At 36.7% G+C, this 23,269-nt stretch overlaps 1 protein-coding gene and 1 non-coding gene across 7 annotated transcripts in view; both read right to left on the bottom strand.

Annotated features, from left to right (window-relative positions):
* LOC101259445 (uncharacterized) overlaps positions 1–22,803 on the bottom strand; it is a 37,204-nt gene extending 14,401 nt beyond the window's left edge. For 2 of the 6 annotated variants that reach the window (XM_010323772.4, XM_010323771.4), the window contains exons 1-9: positions 22,235–22,803; positions 21,014–21,093; positions 17,923–17,973; positions 5,574–6,092; positions 5,233–5,490; positions 4,772–4,837; positions 3,356–3,535; positions 2,627–2,678; positions 2,265–2,549 (exon numbers count right to left, since the gene is read on the bottom strand). In XM_010323772.4, coding sequence (XP_010322074.1) covers positions 2,265–2,549; positions 2,627–2,678; positions 3,356–3,535; positions 4,772–4,837; positions 5,233–5,490; positions 5,574–6,092; positions 17,923–17,973; positions 21,014–21,093; positions 22,235–22,477 — 1,734 coding nt within the window. In that variant the 5' untranslated portion in view covers positions 22,478–22,803. Of the gene's footprint in view, positions 1–2,264; positions 2,550–2,626; positions 2,679–3,355; positions 3,536–4,771; positions 4,838–5,232; positions 5,491–5,573; positions 6,093–8,542; positions 8,711–17,922; positions 17,974–21,013; positions 21,094–22,234 lie in introns of all 6 variants that reach the window. The other 4 variants (XM_069299151.1, XM_019214419.3, XM_069299153.1 and 1 more) reach the window with 3 other exon arrangements.
* Positions 7,732–7,866, bottom strand: LOC112941735 (small nucleolar RNA snoR77). Its single transcript, XR_003247308.1, has one exon. It is a non-coding gene; the product is annotated as a small nucleolar RNA snoR77 (small nucleolar RNA).
* Positions 22,804–23,269: the final 466 nt, after the last annotated feature.

Raw genomic sequence — 23,269 nt, 5'->3', positions numbered from 1 at the left:
CAAATGTCTTTCTAGAAAGAAGACAACCTTCATCCATTTCCAACCATAAGAAAGGACTTTCTCACAACTGATGGCCATAAGTTCCTGATATCTCTCCACACACAGACCACATAAGGAGGTGTCTTCACTCGATTGGTATTCCATCTATCCTTTAGCCATCCTCAGTTTTATTTACTTCATTCCACAGTAATTTCTCAGCAGCAGCTAGCCTCCACAACCACTTCATCAGAAGGCGATGGTTTTGAAAATGGAGATTTCTGATTTCCAGCCTACCCTGCTCCTTGATTGTTATATTCTTGCATTAAACCAGATGTACTTTTTTCTTCTTACTGTCTTGCCACAAAAATATTCTTCTCAATTCAGCTAACCTTGCACACTAGTAGGAGCTGGGAACAAAGACATCATACAAGTGCATACAGCATCCAACAAACGGTTAATCAGAACAAATATTCCACCTAGTGAAAGGTATTGGCTTTTCCAGCTTGTAAGACTTTTCTCAAACATTTCAGGGACTCCACTCCAAATGCCTAAAGATTTTCATCTAGCACTTAATGGCATGCCCAAGTAAACAGTGTCCAACTTACCTATTCTTCCTCCCAGAATCTCTGCCAAGGATTGGATCTCAGGTGTATCATTAACTTCATTAACGGGCTAAATAAAAGTTCTGTTCCAATTAATGCATAAGCCAGAGACAGCTTCCAAAAGACTGAAAATTACTTTTAACATTCTCAGTTGATTCTTGACAGCTTCACAAAAAACAAGTGTATATCTACATACTGAAGATGAGAAATCCCTAAACAATTGCCAATCTTGTTATTGATCTTGAAACCGCTGGTCCAATTATTCGCCTTTGCTTGTTTAATTATAAAATTCAGTCCCTATATGGCTAGAATAAAAAGGAACGGTCATAGGAGGTCCTCTTGCCTAGGTCCTCTCTGAGAGGAAACGAAGCCACAAGGTTATTCATTAACCAATACTGAGAATTGACTGTAATGACACAAAATTTGATCCATCTGTCTCAAAATCCCATCCTCTGAAATATTCCACATAAGAAATCCCAGTTAACATGGTCCTAGGCCTTCTCAATGTATAATTTGCACAGGATCCCTGTTTCGCACAATTCATTCTGGTATACACACATTCATTAGCTATTAAAATAGCATCATTATTTACCTGCCACTGATAAAGGCCATTTGTTGACTATTAAAATAGCATGCATGGTAACAATTTTGAACAACATCAATGGCTTCTCTATTGACTACCTCCCAGCAGTGTGAAAAATGTCATTGAGAGCCCATTAGGCCCAGGGACCTTGTCCCTTGAACATGCTTTGATGCTTGCCAAAATATCATGTGGCTCAAATGGACCTTGCAACATCAGGTGAGTGATACCATTGGACAGTCCCTAAAAATGTACTAAGGTCTCCAGGTCTGTGTCAGAATATAATTTCTGATATAATGCCACAATCAATGACAAAATTGTACCTTCAGGAATAATTTGGCAACCAATTAAGTAACTGGCAAAAGCCAAACTAACTCTAAATATCAGGTCTAGGACTAAGCTAAGGAATTAGTGCGCCAACTCAAAATCGAGAACTTTCCAACTGAAGTCAAATGGCCTACTCGATAACTGTAATTATTCCTCAGCAGTAAATGTTGAATCTTATTCCATCACAATCAAAGAACTTCTAGCCTTATAATTTAACCTGTGGAGTGGGAGGCAATAGAGTTGTGAGCACTCCATCTATGTACCAATGCATGCAAATTTTAATTTTCAAAATTTCATGATGAAATATGATAAAACAGAAAAACCAAATATTAAGTCTGGAAAATTGTATCCTCCAGATCTATCTTTCCACATTGAAGTGCTTGATATAAAGCAACGAGATACCCAGTGCAGACCCACAAAATGGATTTTGGGAAGGTAGAGTGTATGCAGACCTTACCCCTACCTCAGAGATAGAGAGGCCATTTCCATCTTCCCGATAGTTCCTGGGCTTAAGGAAAAGAAGTCCAAAACAATCCCGAGAAGAAGTAATGGAAGTATAAGGGGAAAAAACATAATAACAAAAAAATATAATAACAAAATTTAGCAGATAGTAACATAACGGAAACTACAATAAAACAATACAATTATGGAAGTGCTTAATATAAAGCCAACCAAAAAATTAACAGGAAAAAATCAAAGCTCAGTAAAAATAAACATTACAAGATGATTATCAAGAAATAATACACACAGAAAACGAGCTTGACTGTTAACATTACCTGGACAAGATGAAGAAGGATCTCATAGAGGATGCCTAAAATCCAACACTCAAACTTATCAATGGCTGAGGAACTCCCAGCTTTCTTGAGATAATCTGATTTCTTATTTCCTTCCAAAGAAAGTTGAGTTTCATTGTCCAAAAATGTTTCTTTAGAATACTCTTCTTCAATTGTTGAAGCATCATCTGCTGTTGGAGGCTCCAATAAATGAGCATGAACTCCAAGATTTAAAATTAAATCAAAGGCCCGAGTCTTGGATTCCAGACGAGTAGAATTCATCATTTCCTACAATTAATTTTCACAAAAGTAAGTATCCTGAACATTTTAACATAAAAGAGTGAACATCTAGAATAAGGCAGCACCTCAAGCATGGACAAAGCGAGAGGAGCAGCAGTCTCGGAGTCCAAAACATACCTAAAACCACAAATAGCAAAGATTACCCTTGGGAACAATTACCAAAATGATACTAAAAACCCATAATTCATGGAATGTGATGTTAATGCACCAATTAACGCTAAATGGTACCATCTTATACATAAATCAGTTACAATATGCATGTCCCATAAGTCCACACTAGCCCAATTAAGAAACCTATTAGTTATTCCTAAAAAAGGATACATATTAGGTCAAATAAACATTACTTGTAAATGTAAATAAGAAGAAAAGGACAGACATCTACAGCACTTGCATAATCAAAAAGTTAAAATCGAAGACTTCTGTTACAAGACAAGTACGAGTATGCTTCCACACAGCCCACGAACATAAAAGGCAAGGAATTGAATCATGGAGAGCTGTTGCCTACTCATCGAAGAATGAGATTTCATAATCAAGGAACTGGAAGAGTGTAAGCAATATCACAAATAAGCATTTATGATATTGAGCATGCAAAAGATTTTATGCATATGCCATTACTTTGATGTTTGAGAAGTAACTTCTTGGGACAGACTTAATTCGACTTTGCTGCCGAATTGCACTACTAAGGTCTATCAAACTACCTATTATGGGATAATATATAAAAATAAACAAGATTCACGACATTCCTGTTACTTTTATAATGTAAAAGTTCTAGATGCAAGGAAAGGACCACGTACATGTCAATTACAAGTTTGACAAGTACACTGACAGCCACGTCCATTGACGGCTTTCCACTGTTGTTACTTAGTTTAGATGAAAATGTCATCAGATAAGTATTTGGAGCAGAAGTCTCAGAGCAAGCTGCAGCAATAACCTCATAGACCTCCATCGGATTCAATCGCAGAGGCTGCTGTTCACTGATAACATCAACGTATCATGAATCAAGAAAGACATAAGAGGGAGGAAATTAGGTAGTGGGAATGCATACCTAGAAGGAAAGCAACAAAAACATATTATTAAAGAGAGCAAACCCAATGAACACACATATCAAAGAAACCTATAACAAGCTAATAAAATGTCTCATTGAAGAGAGAACATTTAATCTAGTAGAAACAACTTTCAGTATCATACCTATCACCTCTGAAAATAATCTATGGTCTACCCAAGTCAAATTTTATCTCCTGTACTTTAAGAATCTCAATGACTAAATCCCCTAGTTTAGAATTCTTATACCCTTGTGAGGATCTCAACCTCGACGATTTTCCAATTATATAAACTTTTCTGGGTGATAGTTTTTGCTAATCCGCAATGTACTTTAAGAACTAGGACGACGTACTCGTGGCCGTGTAAGACTCGTTCCACACCTGTCTCGAGATAAACAAAGGATCAATGTAACGCAGCTATAGTTGTGCATGTGTAAGACAAGGAAGAAGCAAGGTGAAATTCGGAAAAATAATGGATATGACGAGATAAGACAGTGTAAGCCATCTTTCTTTAGTAATTGACCATCAACAACTCAAAAGGGATGCTCACACTTCGGTCTACAGTATAAATCATATCCGTAAAGGAGGTAAAGAAGTGAGGTACTAGCTAAAGTACTTTAAATTCATGGATAGGGGGACATGGACCAACATCCCGAGGGGAAGGGGCTAGGGAAATGTATAACATTCTAACAACCCAGCTGTATAACTGAAATAGGATAGATTGGCCACAAAATTTTAAAAATTAGGCTGGATATAATAACACAAGAACAACTATAATTTTGAAAGTAAGTTTCTTCTTTTTTTGTTATGACCAAGAAATACGTCAGGGCCAACCCAGGAACGACCGCAGCCTTCGAAACTCAGGGACAATGGGCCCACATCTCAACCCTTGCCAACTAATGGCTAATCATAACTTCAAACTAGGGGATAATGGGTCCAACCTCTATCATTCTCCACTTACATACCTGACTCAATTTACATGGTACAGGGCTCAAATCTGTGACCTAAGTCACAAGTCCCTCGACCTTTGCCACTTAGACTAAGCCCTAGTGTAGGAACGCCTAGAATTTTTTGATCTCACATAGAAAGAAGTTGTGTTTCAAGCGATAACAAAACACTTAAATTATCTTTAAAAAAATATATCTTTTTAAGGAATGCCTCGTGACATACCTGTAGTGTCGATACTGAAAAAGCGGCTTTGCACGGGGACGGAAAGTGCTCACGGGAGAATCCTCCCTGATTTACACATATATAAGAAAAGAATAATTATTATCAAAAATTAAAGTTTCACTGGTTCAGATTCATTATTTTGCATGACTTGAAATTGTATTACAGCTCTTCATATATGCACAACACTGAGAGTCTGAGATAAAAAAGGGTTTTCAACACTTCTAAGATAGACTACGGAATTCATGTTTCTAATACTCAAATAAAAACCCCACATTCAATAAGTGGAAGAAGTAGTTCAAAGATAAAAAAGTGAAAATAAATTCACCGGACAAAGTGAAGCTCCTATAACTTCCATTAAAAATTTGAGATTGTTTTCAGACATTGTAGAAACCAACATCAAGAAGCATGTTAAGATGCGAAATTGAAAAAAGAAATAGAGAATCAGTGTTAATTCTATTTACCATATTTGATGAGGCCCTGGTTTAGAACGTTTTAGAGCTGTTATTGCTCTTAAGTGGGCACGAGCAGACACGGAATTGGTCACGGTCGTGAGAAGTGAAGGCTGCAAAAGTTGATCTAGATAAGGCATCTCCGAACTCCCAAAGATTTTCCAAGGCTCACCCTTCATTTTAGCTTCCATGTCACCAACAAGAAGAGCTGCTGCACCTACTTCAAGGAAATTATGTGCACTCACGTCTTTCGGATTCAAAAGATGGTCACTGAAAGTTGAGGTTTCCATAATCAGTAAATGCCCTATACAGCAAATAGATATTACAGGACCACTAGCAAATAATTTAACTACCTTTTGGATGGAGATGGTGACGATTGCTGATCTCTGCACCAACGCCACTTGAAAACATCAAAAGCAGTGAATTCATGATCTTCCATTCTATTAATTTCTTCAGCTATAGGTGAGCCTGAAGTCGAAACAGTAGAGACATCTTTATTCTCCAATAGCTCTTTACCATTTGCAGGGCCAAGTTGGGAATTGAAGGATTTGCTCAATAAAGATGACAGTGTGGGAAGTGCTTGTCTTGATGCAGTAGCTGCTCCAGCAAAAGCCGCTGGTTGAAATGATCGCTTTGGGATATATTGTGTGACTAGAGAACGAACGTAATTTAAGGACTTCACAAGTGCTCCTGATGCATAACTCGAAACAGGTAAAGGCGATACAGTACTTGATGCGGTAGATGCACTACTTTGTTGGCTTAAAGACCGTGACCATGGAGCCAATTTTCGGTTGGGACTCATATCACATTCAGCAATGATGCTTACACAAAATCGGTCAATCTGTACCAATGTCTCCTCGCTGGGTTTATATCTGTAACAAATATAAAGCACTGTTGTAATGAGAGATTTTAAGGTTCTTCATGGTAAGATATGTAAGCGACCATAGTATTCAACTAGAGTTAGCATATCACAAGCACTCAATAGACATTAAGTGCTTTGAAAGGTTACTCGAGTCATGAGTGATCACAATATACAAAATTGGCTGAATGAGATCCAGGGAAGAGTATTATAGCCCACTGATGATTAAATTACACGGTCTCTCGTATTTCCGATCCGAAACTTGTTAAGACAAAATTTGTTTCCCACACTGATGATAAATGTGCGTAGGTTATAGTAAGCTTTCACTCCAAGGATTGAAACTAGAACATGACTTTCATAAAGAACTCATTTGTTCAGATTATTTATTCTTATAACCAACAGTCATATCTTCATGTCATCTTTCCAGTAGTCCAATTCCAAAATATTGATGAACGATCGAAAAGATGATCTTAATTTATGTAAACCAAACAATTCCCACAGATTCACTCGTTAGTTATTCCTCCCTCTAGGAATGTTGATGGTTCAGTTTGGATCGGTTTTTACCTAAAAGAAATCAAACCAATTAAGTCAATTTTTCAAATACTTAACCAAATCAATCATACTTTGTGGAAACTTCATCCATTCAGTTTTTGTTAGTTTGTTTGGTTTTTTGTTGTTTTAAAAAAATGTGACAAGCACTGTCAAGGAAATCATCTCAAAAATAAGAAAACCCTGTCAAGGACATCATCTATATTGCACCCAAGGGAAAGGTGTGGCTTAGTGACCAATGAAGTAGGCTGAGAACCATGGTTCAAATCCCACCAAAGTCAAAAACACTAGGTGATATCTTCCTATATGTCCAAGTGTGGACAGAGTTGGCGGTACTAGTGTTGGTGGAAGGTAGCAGGTACCCATGGAATCAGTCGAGGCGCACACAAGCTAGCTAGGACACCACGGTTGTCAAAAACAAGACATTGTCCAGGACATCGGTTATATGAGAAACACTGTGGCACAAAATACACTAATACAGATATAGTAATAGCACTTCACTAAGTGCATATCGACGCTTAACTAGTCCATATGTCAGAGTACTTCTATACACATGCTTGCATATATATAACATGTAGATGACAAATTTTTCAGCACCAACAAAAAGAGCTAAATTCGTATGGAGAAACCAGTCAAGTCAAAGTCATTGTAAAGAGTAGTACACCAAAAAATATATATAAGAATATACATATATCCATGTTTATACAATTTTAGGATAGGTATTTAGTCCTTTTGGATGATTTTTTGGTTATTTTTTGCTTAAAACCAAACCAAACAAATTTTGTCAGTTTTTCTTAAATAAAAATCTAACCAAATCGAATCAAAAAGTCAATTTTTTAACAGTTGGTTTGGTTTTCCATGAACACCCCTAATTCCCTCCAATTCAATAAATATAATTATACTCTCACCTTTCTGGAATATCCAAATTTTTTACACTCATCAACTACTTTCACAACTTTCAGGAATTGAAATTCATTAAACTGTTGAGCTTTTGATAAACATTGATTTAATGTTTTCCCAATCAAACTAGCTTTTGAACAATAAATTCAATTTTTTTTCAGATTACATTTTTTTTTTCGAAACTGAATGATAAGAAAATTAAAAATGTACTAAAGCTTACTAGATCAGCTTCAGAGGTTAGTTAAAATCTCAGCAAATCTGAAGAGCAAAAGCAATTTTAATCTTATGCTCCATATCAAACACTATCATATAGAAGGAAACGTAGGTAGTACTTGACAAAAACATATGAACAGATGGATCAACTTGTTTGTTCCTAAATCTTTACCGACAAATTTTTCCCAGCACTTGATGATTCATGCTGATGAGTAAATGCAGGATAGGTTAAAAGTACATCCTTCACAATGAAAATTGGAATTGAAAAATGTTTTTTATTTTTGAAGAGTTCGTCGGTTTATTCAATTCTTTCATAATCCTCAAACCATTTATTCATTTTTTTATGTTCTAGTTTGAGTACGTCAAATTTTTACATCAATATTGGAAGATCTACTTGAGCAAAACTCAAATCCATGTTTTTTATAACCATACTTGTTTTGATATATTTCATTAGACCCGAGGATCTATCACAAACAATCTTTTTAAAAGGTAGGGAAAGACTGTACAAATCACCCTCCCCAAACCCCACACGTGTAATCACCCAGCCTCCACAAAGATTCTTGATCTCCGTGAAAATCTTCTGCAATCATAAATGAGGGAGGAACCCAGAGCCCTAATCCAGAAAGTTGTAGTTTTCTGAGAAAAAAGTGTGCAAATTGTAGTGGGATTCCACTACTCGAGACAGAATTTTTCCATCTCCATTCATTCTTCAGTGTGTTTTATGCTGTGTTTCTGTTAGGAAACTCGAATACAAACAAGTTCCAACCATTTTAAAATGTTTTAGCCTAAAAAATATCTTACAAGAGAGTGAGGTACATTGTCCTTCACCCCTGCTGCCCATTGTCTCATTTGTAAGCGCTGACTGTGGACTCTCGAAGTGCATTTTTTTGATAAGGATGGACTCTCGAAGTGCATTTTTTTGATAAGGATGGACTCTCGAAGTGCATTTGATTGCCATTTACTCTCATACTGCATTGGCATGAGTATTCCTCATTAAAAGTTGTATTTAGCAAAAGAATGGAGCATTTAATTAACCTATCTTATCTTCATGTTAGAATAGGAATAGGAATAAGAGTAAAACATATACAATCCTACTTCGAATAGGAATAGAAATAGGAATCGTATATATAATTCTTCTTGGAAGAGGATTGTATTGTGGTGTCCTAGTTGGAAAAGTAATAGTGTCAATAAATCAGGCCTCAATGTAATAACGTAGATACACAACTCAATAATATTTTCTCTACTATATTTCTCACATGGTATCAGAGTCTCTCATCATAGTCTCTATGAGAGACTCTGATCTTGGTAGAGATCAAAGAGCTTCCACAGTCGGTAGGCAACTATTACCCATATATGTCGCCCATCCGGCCAATGATTGTGTTAGCAAAAATTGGGTCACTGTGTATCTTTTCAATGATTATTGTTGCATATCTAATTTGTGTAGCGTTGTGCCATCTTTTCTGTGACTACTTTCTTATATTTGATATGCGTAGCACCTTGCCATCTTTTGGGTGACTACTGTTAGAATAGGAATAAGTATTTCTTACTTAGAATAGGAATTCTAGTTGGAAAAGGTTTCCAATGTAGTGTTTATAAATAGGGTTTTCATGTAACAATTCAGATATGCAATTCAATAATATTTTCTCCAATATTTCCCACATGGTATCAGAGCAATTGTGAGGGGAAAAAATCATATTTTCCAGTAACCTAGTTGATGTACGGATAATTATTATTTTCCTACACTGTTTTCATAAAATTGACACCACCACTAGCTGCGGAATTTCTCCGCGAGCAAAGCCCAGTCATCCCCACCGGAAACCAGTGCTACACGCACCGTCACGCGCCGCCAATAGGATTTTCGCCGGCGAACTGTCACACCACGCGCCGGCTCGTGCGACTTTTTTCGACCAGTTTTTTCGATAATTTTTTTTTCTATTTGGGTCGCCTCTTCATTTCGAGGCTAACTATGTAATTCTATTTTATTTTTCTAATTTCGACCAAATTCGATCGCCGCAATTAGGGTTTCGGCTATTTTCAGGTTGTTTTCGGTAAACTTTTTTTGAGATTTGAATTTCCAGACGATCAGATCTCAATAATCAAGTTTTTTTGTTGTCCCTGAGACAAATTTAGCATAATGTCTTTTGGATGTGATGTTTTTGGTTCTAAAAATATAAGGATTGAAAATTCTAGCCCTATAGTCACTTCAAAACTTCTATTGGGAAGTTCAAACTATTTATCTTGGGCTTCGTCAGTTAAATTTTGGTGCAAGGGTCAAAGTGTGCACGATCACTTAACGAACAAGACTTATGTGGTAGATGTAAAGGCAAAGACTAGTGAGGAAGATGCAAAACTCAACGCACATTGGGAGAAAGTAAATGCTCAATTATGTAGTCTCCTGTGACGTTCGATTGATTCCAAATTGATGCCCTTGTTTTGCCCATTCCAAACGTGTTTATATAGTTTGGGCAAAGGCGCGTGCTTTATACACTAATGACATCTCTCAATTCTATGATGTGATATCTCGATTGACTAAATTAAAAAAACAAGAATCCGATATGTCTACTTACTTGGGATAGAGACAGGCAGTCATGGAGGAATTCGACACGTTCATGCCAGTAACTACAGTTGTGGAAAAACAACCAGAACATAGACAAACATTGTTTCTAGTTCTTACTCTTGCTGGACTTCCTCCTGATAATGATTATGTGCATGATCAGATTTTAGCTAGACCTACAGTTCCTACAATCGATGAAGTATTCCCTCGCCTCCTTCGTCTTGCGGCACCTCCTAGTCACAAAGTCGTTTCATCACCCACTATTAACTCCTCTATTCTCGCATCTCAAACCTTTGAAAAGCGTACATATTAGTCTACGGAGAATCGGCGAGGGGGAGGACGTTTAGGGAAACCTCGATCCAAGTGTAGTCATTGTCACAAGTTTGGACACACTCGTGACATGTCATATTTTGCATGGTCCACCACCCAATTATGAGCCTCTTGCTCTAAAGGAATATAATGAGTTCCTTCGAAATCGCGCAAGTAAACAGTCATCTTCACCAGTAGCATATGGTGCTCAACCTAATCAACCATCCAATAATGCTCATATTGCTCAGATAGAATATGATGAGTTCCTTCAGTGTCGTGCAAATAAGCAAACGTCTCCTCAAGTAGTCCGGTTGCACGATGTGTCTGTCACGGGTAATCTTTTGCTTGTGTGTCGAAATATAGTACTGTAAGAACATGGGTCGTGGACTCTAGGCTTCTGATCATATTTCTGGTAATAAATCACTTTTATCTGATATAGTTTATTTGCAATCTCTTCCAGCTATCACTTTAGCCAATGGGATCCAGACAAAACCAAAAGGGGTTGGAAAATCCAAACCTCTATCTTCTGTCACCCTAGACTCTGTTCTTTATGTTCCTGGTTCTCCTTTTAATCTAGCATCTGTTAGTCGTTTGACGAAATACCTACATTGTAGCATAACTTTTTTTGATGATTTTTTTCTCATACAGGACCGCAGTACGAGATAGATGATTGGAACAAGACATGAATCATAAGGCCTTTACTATCTTACCTCTTCAAATTCCTTGACAGCATGCTCCATTACAGATTCCCCAAATCTAATTCAAAAACGTCTGAGACATCCGAGTCCATCCAAACTGCAAAAGATAGTGCCTAGTTTGTCTAGTATATCTACATTAGATCGTGAGTCGTGTCAACTTGGGAAACACACTCGTGCTACGTTTCTCATAGTACTGAGGGTCGTTTAGAGTCTATTTTTTTATTAGTTCATTCTGATATTTGGGGTCCTAGTAGAGCCAGTTCCACCTTAGGATTTCATTATTTTGTTAATTTCATTGATGATTATTCAAGATGTACGTGGGTTTTTTTAATGAAAGATCGTTCTGAGTTATTTTCTATTATCAAAAGTTTCTTTGCTAAAATACAAAATCAGTTTGATGTTTCTATACGTACTTTCCGTAGTGATAATGCCTTAGAATACTTATCATCCCAATTTCAGCAATTTATGTCTCACCACGGAATCATTCACCAAATATCTTGTCCACACTCCTCAACAAAATGGTGTCGCGAAAAGAAAGAATAAGCATCCCATAGAGACTGCTTGCACTCTCATTAAATCTCATGTTCCGTTGCATTTTTGGGGCGATGCAGTCCTTTCAGCTTGTTATTTAATTAACAGAATGCCCTCTTTGTCTATTCAGAATCAAGTTCCACATTACATACTTTTCCTCAGTCACATCTCTATCCTATTCCCCCTCTTGTCTTTGGGAGCACATGCTTTGTTCATAATTTAGCCCCAAGGAAAGATAAATTAGCTCCTCGTGCCCTCAAATGTGTCTTTCTTGGTTATTCTTGAGTTCAAAAAGGGTATCATAGTTATTCACATGATCTTCATCGATACGTTATGTCCGCTGATGTTACATTTTTTGAGTCTCAGCCTTACTATACATCTTCTGATCATACTGATGTCTCTATGGTCTTACCCATACCTCAAGTTTTACCTATACCAACCTTTGAGGGATTTACAGTTACGTCTACATCTCCAGTTGCAGAGCCACCACTACTAACTTGTCATCGCCGTCCACGTCCAACCCTAGTCCCAGATGATTCACGTCATGCGCTAGACCCTGCTCCTACAGCGGACTTGCTTCTACCTAGCCCACTGCTTGCACTTCAAAAAGGTATACGATCTACTCGAAATACTAACCCGCATTATACCTTCTTAAGTTATCATCGTCTATCATCACACCATTATGCATTTGTGTCGTCTTTGTCCTCTGTTTCCATTCCTAAGACTACAGGTGAAGCACTTTCTCATTCTAGATGGAGGCAGGCTATGGTTGATGAGATGTCTGCTTTATATAAGAGTGGTACTTGGGAGATTGTCTTCCTTCCTGCAGGTAAATCTACTGTTGGTTGTCGTTGGATTTATGCAGTCAAAATTGGTCCAGATGGTCAGGTTGATCGACTTAAGGCTCGCCTTGTCGTCAAAGGGTATACCCAGATATTTGGGCTAGATTATAGTGACACTTTCGCTCCTGTGGCTAAAATAGCATACGTTCGTCTTTTTCTATCTATGGTTGTCGTTCGTCGTTGGCCTCTTTATCATTTGGACATAAAGAATGCTTTTCTGCATGCTGATCTTGAGGAAGAAGTCTATATGGAGCAACCACCTGGTTTTCTTTCTTAGGGGGAGTCTAGTAGCCTTGTATGTCGATTGCGTAGGGCACTCTATGGTCTGAAACAGTCTCCTCGAGCTTGATTTGGGAAGTTCAGCACAGTAATTCAGGATTTTGGCATGACTCGTAGTGGAGCTGATCACTCTGTGTTTTATCGACATTCTGCACTAGGTCGATGTATCTATTTGGTTGTTTATGTTAATGATATTGTTATCACCGGTAATGATCAAGATGGTATCACCGATTTAAAGCAACATCTTTTTAAGCACTTTTAGACTAAAGACCTTGCCAGACTGAAGTATTTTCTAGGTATTGAGGTTGCTTAGTCTAGATCAGGCATTGTATCTCTCAACGCAGGTATGCCTTAGACATTTTTTAGGAGACAGGAATGATGGGATGTAGACCTATTAACACTCCGATGGATTCGAATGTTAAACTTCATCCAGGACAAGGGGAGCCACTTAGTAATCCTGAAAGGTATAGACGACTTGTTGGAAAATTTAATTATCTCACAGTGACTAGACCATATATATCTTTTCCCGTGAGTGTTGTAAGTCAGTTTATGACTTCCCCTTATGATAGTCATGGGGAAGCAGTTGTTCGTATTCTTCGATATATAAAGTCAGCCCCCGGCAAAGGACTACTCTTTAAGGATCAAGGTCATTAGCATATCATTGGATATACAGACGTTGATTGGGCAGAATCACCCTCTGACAGACGTTTGACACCCGGATATTGTGTTTTAGTTGGAGGTAATTTGGTGTCGTGGAAGAGTAAGAAACAAAATGTGGTTGCTTGATCTAGTGTAGAATCAAAATATCGAGCAATAGCGACAGCAACTTGTGAGTTAGTTTGGCTTAAACAGTTAATGGGAGAACTAAAATTTGGCAAAATTGATCAAATGGAACTTGTGTGTGATAATCAAGCAGCTCTTCATATCGCATCAAATCCAGTGTATCATGAAAGGACTAAGCACATTGAGATTGACTGTCACTTTGTCAGAGAAAAGATACTCTCAAGAGATATTGTTATAAAATTTGTGAAGTCAAATGATCAGCTTGCAGATATGTTCACCAAGTCTCTCACATGTCATCGTATTAATTACATTTGTAACAAGCTAGGTGCATATGATTTGTATGCACCAGCTTGAGGGGGAGTGTTAGAACACGAATAAGAATAGGAATTAGAATAGGAATAAGAATAGGAATTCTAGTTGGAAAAGGTTTCCCAATGTAGTGTCTGTAAATAGGGTCTTCATGTAACAACATAGATACACAATTCAATAATATTTTCTCCAATATTTCTCACAACTACTTCGGCATATCTAATTTGTGTAGCATTGTGCCATATTTATGGTGACTACTTTATCATTAACACTGTGCCATCTTTACGGTGACTACTTTTTGATATTTGATTTACATGTCAACGTGCATCATTCCGGTGATTACTTTCTCGTATCCAATTTGTGTAGCATCGTGCATCTTTCCATCAACTACGTTCTTATATCTAATTTGAGTAGCATTGTGTATCTTTCCAAACTACTTTCTCATATCTGAGATGTATATTACCATGTCTTTTTGGTGACTCCTCATATTTGATTTGCATAGTTTTTTTTTTAACATCGGTAAAGTTGTATTCTTCAGCATTAAGGACATGTTGGCCACCTTCAAAGTATTTACAGCCCTAACCAAAATTACAAGCCGCCTATTAATTCTATAATTTGATCTACATCTTCTATACAGAGTTGTTTACACCAAAAAAGTAAAGATACCAAACAATTCCATTTTACTTTGTGAATGGAATTAGATCTATCTTCAAAACATCTCTCATTCCTTTCCTTCCACACTGACCACCATATGCATGATGATATTAGCCTCCACCACTTCTTTTGAGTCTTGCTACCCCCCCCCCCCTTCTGATCCAACATTTAAAAAGATCAGAGGTGTGTTCTGGCATAGTCCAGCTACAGCATGTGATGTTAAGGAACATCACCCAGATCTGTGTAGTGAATTTGCAATGTAAAAATAGGTGTTTGTTTGTTTCCCCAGTCAAACTGCATAGAAAACACCTAGGGACTAGTTTCTTTCCTTTCTTCTGCAGCACTTCTTGAGTTAAGCAGGCCCTTTTGATGACTAACCAAGTGAAGCATTTTCACTTTGGTGGGGATCAGTCCTCTCCAAATACTCATCAAGTGATGATAGTAGCCTCTAACCACAGCTTGTATGCCTTTCTTGTAAGTACTATTTACTGTGAATCTGTCATCCTTGTTGTGCTTCCAAATAATTCCATCTGGTGCATTGTTACTAGATTGGTTCCCCCCAATATTTCCAGGAAATTAGCCACTCTATCTACTCTCCAATCATTCAATAGCCTTCTGAAAGATAGGTCCAGCCTTGAGTTGTTTAGCATTCACATACTCTGGCTTCAGGGTTGTTGCAGATTGAGAAAAGATCTGGAATTGACTCACTTAGAGAAACTTGATCGATCCATCCATCTCTCCAAAACTTATCTTGTTGCCATTTCCAACTTTGAGCAACACATTTCTTCCATGGAATTCCATAAAGCTTTGATTGTCCTCCATACTCCCCCCATCCATAGGGTTCTGACACTATCTCTGTACACCATGGGTTCAATTCCCCATACTTTGCCACTATCACCTCCTTCCACAGGGTTCCTTCCTCACCAGTATATCTCCACAACCACTTCATCAAAAGGTTCTTGTTATGGATTCTCAAATTTCTAATACCCAGTCCCCCTCTTTCTTTGCTTAGCATCACAGTGTTCCATTTCACTAAATAGTAACCCTTGCTTTCTCCCTCTTTACCTTTATTTCCAGAGGAAGTTTCTTCTCAGTCTTTGATTTGAATAGTTCCATGTGTCTTTCCGGTGACTCCTCGCATTTGATTTGAGTAAGGTCATGTCGTCATTCCATCCCTATCCATAGTCGTGCATCCATCCAACTCTGACCATATAATTCTCTTTACCTGTAAGGTCGTGCCATCCGACACTACTCATATAGTTCTCTTTCTCCGTAGGTCATGCCATTATTTAGATCCTATCCAAATAATTTTACTTATCATATTATGACCACTTTCCCCCATCAAATCTAATAATCCAGTGCATGAGCATGTTTTGACCAATTTTACGGTGACTTTTCTTGTTTAAGATCTGCTAATATCTTCATTTCGAGCACTTCCCTGTGATCATTGCATTATTTCTAACATATATGAATAGTCATGCACAATTTTTTTAGTTTCAAATTAACTTCGCCGGAAAAAAGAGGATATTTACATATTTTTGCTAGATTATAGTGATATTTTCTCTCCCATGGCTAAAACAACATATGTCCGCCTTTTCCTATTTATGGTTGTCGTTCTCTATTGGCCTTTTTATCCGTTGGATATTAAGAATGTTTTCACCATAATGATCTCGAGGAATAAGTCTATATGGAGCAACCACATAGTTTTGTTGCTCATGGGGAATCTAGTAGCCTTGTATACTAATTGTGCAAGTCATTTTATGGTCTGAAATGGTCTTCTCAAGCTTGGTTTGGGAACTTCAAAAGTTTGACATGACTCATAGTGGAGCTGATCACTTTATGTTTTTCGATATTCTGCATTAGATCTAATATTTCATGAGAAGACTAAGCACAATGAGATTGACTATCAATTTTGTGAAGTTAAGTGATCAACTTGCAAATATCCTCATCAAGCCCCTCACCACTCACCAGCCCTAGTATTAATTACATCTGTAACAAGCTAGGTACATGACTTGTATACCAGCTTGCGGGGGAGTGTTAGAATAGGGATACGAACAAGAATAATATATATCATCCTACTTAGAATAGGAATAGGAAAAGAAATAGTATGTAGAATTCTACTTGAAAAAGGATTGTATTATAATGTCTTAGTTGGAAAAGGAGTCTAATGTAGTGTTTATAAATAGGATCTCAACATAATAATGTAAAAACACAATTTAATAAAAAAATTCTCCTATATTTCTAAAAATAGTTATGTACATCCAGCCAGCATTCAATGTCAGGTATTTATTGAAATTGTCCTTTCTTTTGGTTGAAGTAAGAGAATGCTCATATACCAACCATAAGCATTAAATTAGTTTTCCGCCTTCTGATTGTGTGTTTACCGGGTTTAGATGCATCTTCTAGTATGTTACAAATCCACACCATAATCTTTGTGCTCCAAAGCTGATCGTCTCATTATGTAGCGACTTCTTTTTACCCATTCTTACCATGTTTCATTATTGGTTATCCATCTGGTGATATCAAAACATTTGACACCCAAGTTGAAATAGATTCTAATTTCCTCCATATTCTTGATGGAAGAAGACTGGAGTATGATGAGAGGGGGAAAAGAAGGAGAAGAGTTTGACAGAAATCACAGTGGGTGAATCTGAGCTACCAGGAAGTTTGAAGGCCAGTGAAGGCACCAAAGAAAGGATGTTCTCTCTCCTAGAAAGTAGGAGAGAAAAAAGCATTGAGAATCGTGCGTAGGAGCATTATTTATTTTATTTAGAGGGTTCAGGTTGCTCCAAATATCTCAACTCCATTTGAATTACTTTTTAACAATTTGTGAGTAAATGGTGGATTAAACTTACTCGTTGTACAAAGATTACAATTAACTCTAACGAAAACTTGTCCTTTTCAATATTAACAAGGCCTCTAAAAACAAAAGTCACAAATCTAAGATTTTTACAGCATATATTGAGAGGGAGATAACTTACAGTACCAAAAATAAATAGATGGTAAAGGTGGCAAAGTTAATTATATCAGGTTCATGTAAATTTGAGTGATGAATTCAAAGTTATTAACAGAAATCTGTCATAAAATATTGATTAAAAAAATCTGTCACAAAATGTATAATGATGACAATCTAAATAAGCTAAATGTTAGTACTCGAGTGAGATATGAAACCTTAGATTTTCAATGGGAAAGAAGAAATCTTAAGCAAAAGGAAGAAACTACCTTAGAAGATACCGTTTCAAAAGCGCCACACATTTTGCTACAACTGCTGGGCTGATTCAATATCAAAGATGGAAAAAAGGACATCAGTAAGACAGAATTACATTGTAATGGTTATAGGAAACATGAACATCCAAGAAGCAATATAGCAAAAAACAAAAATCTCAAGAAGGGAGAAAAGAAATTCAAGAAGCACAATGCCTCATAGAACAGTTCAAATTTGCAGAAAACTAAAACTCCAGCTACTACAAACAATTATAACCTTTTCCTTACTAGCTTCAGTTGTAACAACATTTTCCCACACTGAAAGAGCAGAGGAGAGCATCAGCAAACTGTCATGTCATTTAAATAGGGTAAACTAGGATCCAGCATATACTTTTGCACTAAGCTATAAATACCAATAATCCCTGTGCATATACAGATCCCAAAACATGAATAATACATTTCTTACTAATTACTTAAATTTCAAATTCCATTTAAGTACAAGTATATGTTCAATTTTCTATTAAGATAATCCAAGTTCATATCCATGCTAATATATAATTAAGATAAATATCTTGTTATTACCACATGATAAAGGGAAAGAATTGAACAAGGTGGCTCAAGTTTACAACTGGGATTTGAGCGTCTAATCAAGTTATATATACGTGATTTATTCTTCAAATGTTCCCCTCAAACAAATAAAAGGTTAAAAGATCAGTTATATTTTGTGAAGTTTGGTGATCTATGTCTACCCCCGTTTTTTGTGCTTCACACTCAAAGAGAGTGAAATCACTCTCTTTGCCACCTCGGCATTTAGGGGTTGATAATATTGTTTCAAATAAGTCCAGGGATAATAGGATTCCCGCAAAAAAATAAGGTGTGCAACTGAAAATTTTACCATACTTCAGGGCAGTGTTGTGAAAGGCGCTCGCCATAGTGCCTTTGGCGAATGGCGAGGCGAAGCGAGGCTGTGTCGCCATTATCCACTGAGGCGAGGCGAGGCGACCTCAAATAGGCGACCCAATGGCGACATAAATAGCGTCGCCATTTTGATTTTTAAAAAAAAAATTTAACTTAATATATTAGGGTTTTTTTTTTCTATTTTCAAACTTTCATCAGAATTTCGTGTATTCCTCTTCTTCTCTTCCTCGAGACGCTACTGCTTCTTCTCTTCCTCAGTCGCTGCTCTCATTTTCGTCTCTTTTCCTCGAGTTGCTGCTCCATTCGTCTCTTTCTCTTTCACTCTTCACTGCTCCCTGCCTTCACTACTCTTTTTTTTCCTCTGTTTTCTTCACTCTCTATTTTGACCTGTTTTGTCCCGAATTACTGTAAAATGCTTTCTGCTTACACTGTGTTGTGACTGTTGTCCATTATTTTAAAAAAAAAATCTTCTATAGTAATTATTATAGTATTTTTAATATATGTAATTGCTATTGAAATTTTGAATATGATATGTGCAATTAAATGTTTTTAATTTTTGGTATTAATTGGCGCCTCGATTCAAAAAGGTGAGCGCCTCGCCGCTCACCTCGCCGCGTGGCGAGGCTGGCCCTTGTCGCCTCTCGCCGTCCAAAACACTGCTTCAGGGTTTCTTTATGCATTTTCCTTAACTTTTTTCAAAATAGTCTTTTGAAATAGCTATTTTTAATTAAATATTTTCATTCAACATCATATATACATCACCCTTCAAAGATTCAACTCTTTTTGGTTCACTAAGAGTTAGGAAGATGGAGGTGACCAAATCATCTCATATTCCAAATCAATTTGTATGTTTGGTTGCATGTTTCAAGTGTATTGTGTTCATCATTGTCACTCAAAATGTTAACTTGGATCAAGAACTAAATCTAGTGGAAACAATTCTCACTAAATTAGGTCAAATAGCTCTAGATGGTAATCAACTTTCACGACTTGTTTGTGACCTTCATCTTTTTATAAATTAAAGACTTCTACTGAAGAAAGAATTAAAAATTAGAATATGACACCCAAAGCATAAGCAATGTAGGTTGTGATTCAGGTACTAGCAGAAGAGCACGTTTTAATTTCGACAAAGATATACTACAATGTCGCTTATCAGAAATGAACAAAAGAAAATACATGGTAAAGCCTAATATTACACAGCAAAATATCATCATTCCACAATCAGACATAAGAGGCTATCTAAATCAAGTCAACAAGGGGTAGATAATCCTATAAAATTTACTGGGATATCTTTTCTCGGCGTTGTATCAAATTGCAAAAGCTAATAATCAGAGTTGCTTTTAGAATTTTAACATAATATATTTTTTAGGCACGCCATGAGAGGAAATTATTTCTCTTCACCATCCTGCAAGAGAGGACATCAGGCATGCATTTAATGGTTTGTTATTTTTCTACTAACTTAACATACTAAAGAACAATGATACTTAATAGCATCAGCAGTGAGATGCACCCATAAACTTATGTGCAATTTCATGCTTGCGTATGTGAAATTTTCCTAGAAAATTGAGTTGGCTTAGCCTGAAAGTCCTACTTTCCCCTTATCAAGACTCAACATCATTGTTTCATAGTGCCCTATAAAGTTGCATGATAGACATCTTTCTCATGAGAATTATACTGATATAACTTCATTTCAACTAGCGCTCACAAACATCCAATCAGACTAGAAGATGAAGACGGAAAAGAGCACTCATCAAAAACCTCTTGTAATCAGTTCCAGAACTATATGACGAGAATTGTCATCTTCATTCATGTCTCTTTTCAGCATTGGTTTCTTCGCTTTTGTATTTGCTTTACATACTTGCTTATTAGAAAGCGTTTCTTGAGCCGAGGGTCTATTTGAAACAATCTCTCTACCTTCACATGGTAGGGATAAGGTTGTGTACCCACCACCTTCCCTGGACCCCACTTTACACTGTATATATCGTTGTTGTAACTACATGACAAGGATTAGATAATCTTTTTTAACTTTCAAATTAAAACAATGGCTTTTACCTATAACATGAAATTCAGCACAGAAGTACTAGAAAAACAATCAGTGTAGTTATGGCATATGAGACAGACACATAATTATACTGCTTTGAACTTTATTGGCATGTTAGTATATTATTGCCTCTATCAACAAAGTATGGCCTACCTGCGCTCTCGCTCTGCTAGTGTATGATCCAAAATAACACCATAAGCCAAGTCAGTTGTTGGATATGCTGCCAGATATTCCTGTAAGAGTATAAGTTAATAGCATGAATGCAACTTCCCATCTCATTTTGTAATTTTAGAAATATTATGCGATGGTTCAAAGGATTTCAATGATTAAACACTACATGATTATCATATTATAGGACATAAGCCAAACAAGTGTAATCTTTACCAATGTCATTATGCTAAAAGTGTAAGGACACCAAAATTCAATAATCATTTAAGTTTCAATTATAAATGAATCATGTTTAAGAAGTCGAACTTGGCCTAACTCAACTCAAAAGCTAGATCATGAGGGGAGGACTGCTCAAGACCATAAAAGGAGTCCATGTACCCATCCCACAGACGATGTGAGACTCCAACTCCTATCATGAAAAGAAAATTTCCCTACTAGGACAAGTTATTTTCTTTTCTTGTTTAAGGTTTCTGGCAAGAGTAACAGCATATGTGATCATACAACTACCATTTAAAGTTCGCTTGTAAAAATGTAGCACCTCTTTTAACTAGATTGATCCCTTTATTCAGCTACTAAATAAAAGCACAACTAAAGAACCACAAATAGACACACATAAAATTAGGGATTCTCCTCAAAATTTAGAAAGAAAAAAACATTCACAGTGTAAGGCTCATAAGAATGTCCAAACACGACAGCATCTAAGTTTTAGGGTAACTGCAAAGTCTTCAATTGAGGATGAAATAAAATAGATGCATTTCAATTTTCAAGAAGCCAGTATTTTTGGAATTATTTAGATACTTGCCCATTTAGGCAAGAGTTTCTTTATCAGTCTGAACACACAGATTGTATGCCATGATCTAACTATCTTCATGTATTAGTTAATCCATTAAGTTTGGTATTGTTTCTTTGCTTACAAGATTATCAGACAAATTGGCCAAGGTTAATTAAAGTCAAGCAAGCACCGAAACCCCACACTTTCTCCTGGGATCTTTGCACAAAGATAGCAGCTGAATCCCATAAATTAAAAAAAAAAAAAGAATTGCTACATCACACTTGACAATTCCTTGCGAAATTTCCTAGATTAAGACTGAACTCAAGGCAATGTACAGACTAGAGCTTAAATAAAAATGTAGGTAAGAAGGAAAATCTAAGAGAAAGTACTGTAGTAAACCCTAGATTAAAAAAAAAAAGAGATACAGGTCTGACCCTTAGAGTTCGAGAAGCTTCAGAGGCAGTGGCAGAAGGTGTTCCATGGTGAGCAGGAGAAGAAGAAGAAGATAGACAATCAGCGACAGCTCTGCGAAGTGGCTCAGGTGGCTTTTTAAGCGACGAAGATCTCAATCTAGATGCACCACTAACACCACCACCACCACCAGCAGCAGCGACGGCGCCTCCTAAAGGCAACCTGGAGGTAGCTGAAGTCCGAGATGGACTGTAGATCGTCGACATAGATATATGTGTATGTGATGGGGAAGTGAATGATATATCTATGGATACATACAACAAAAAAGAAGATCAAGTGTGATGAATTTGTAAGTCGTTATTCTTATACTACATTTCAAAAGCGTTTGTAATCAAAATCTTCAATGTCTGAGGAAGAGGTAGAAATGGTGAGATGTGGAATTGAGGAAGTGCGAAGCGTATAATTAGCTTAGCTGTATGCCCTTTGTGCTACGAATGAAATGTGTATACAAGAGAGAGAGAGTAGTTTTATGAGCCATTATTAGCTGGCAAGCGCTTAGTTAATTGCGGCCACTTTAAACTGTTGCCAGGGCTTTCCGTCAATCTCCTCTTCTTCTTTTTTTATTCTTTTAGCTTTTTTTTTTTCTTTCAATTTTGCAGTCAATCAACAATCATATATGGAAAATTATATATAATAGCAAAGTAGCTAGGATTTGATTTAATTGTGCTTCATAGTAAATGTTAGTCAAAATTTATCAGCCGCCTCTCTCCCAAAAGTCTCGCTCGCCACTCTCCCATTCTCGTCTCTCTCACTTTATATACAAAAGTGTATAATTTATGTTTCTACTTTGTATAAAGCGAGAAAAAATTGTATATACACATGCAAAAACATATATCTTCGTGTTATACATTTAATTATACAATTTACAAACATTTTACTTCAATTCAATTGTAGACAAATGCAAATTTTATACATATATTGCAGAGAAAAAGGTCAACGAATTATACAATTGTGAATTATACAATTGCAGTGAAATACAATTTTCTGTAGCTTTATAC

This window comes from Solanum lycopersicum, chromosome 6 (assembly GCF_036512215.1).
Source record: "Solanum lycopersicum chromosome 6, SLM_r2.1".
Taxonomy (NCBI): Eukaryota; Viridiplantae; Streptophyta; class Magnoliopsida; order Solanales; family Solanaceae; genus Solanum; species Solanum lycopersicum.
Note: the sequence above shows the minus strand (reverse complement) of the source record. Positions and strands in the feature narration are given on the sequence as shown.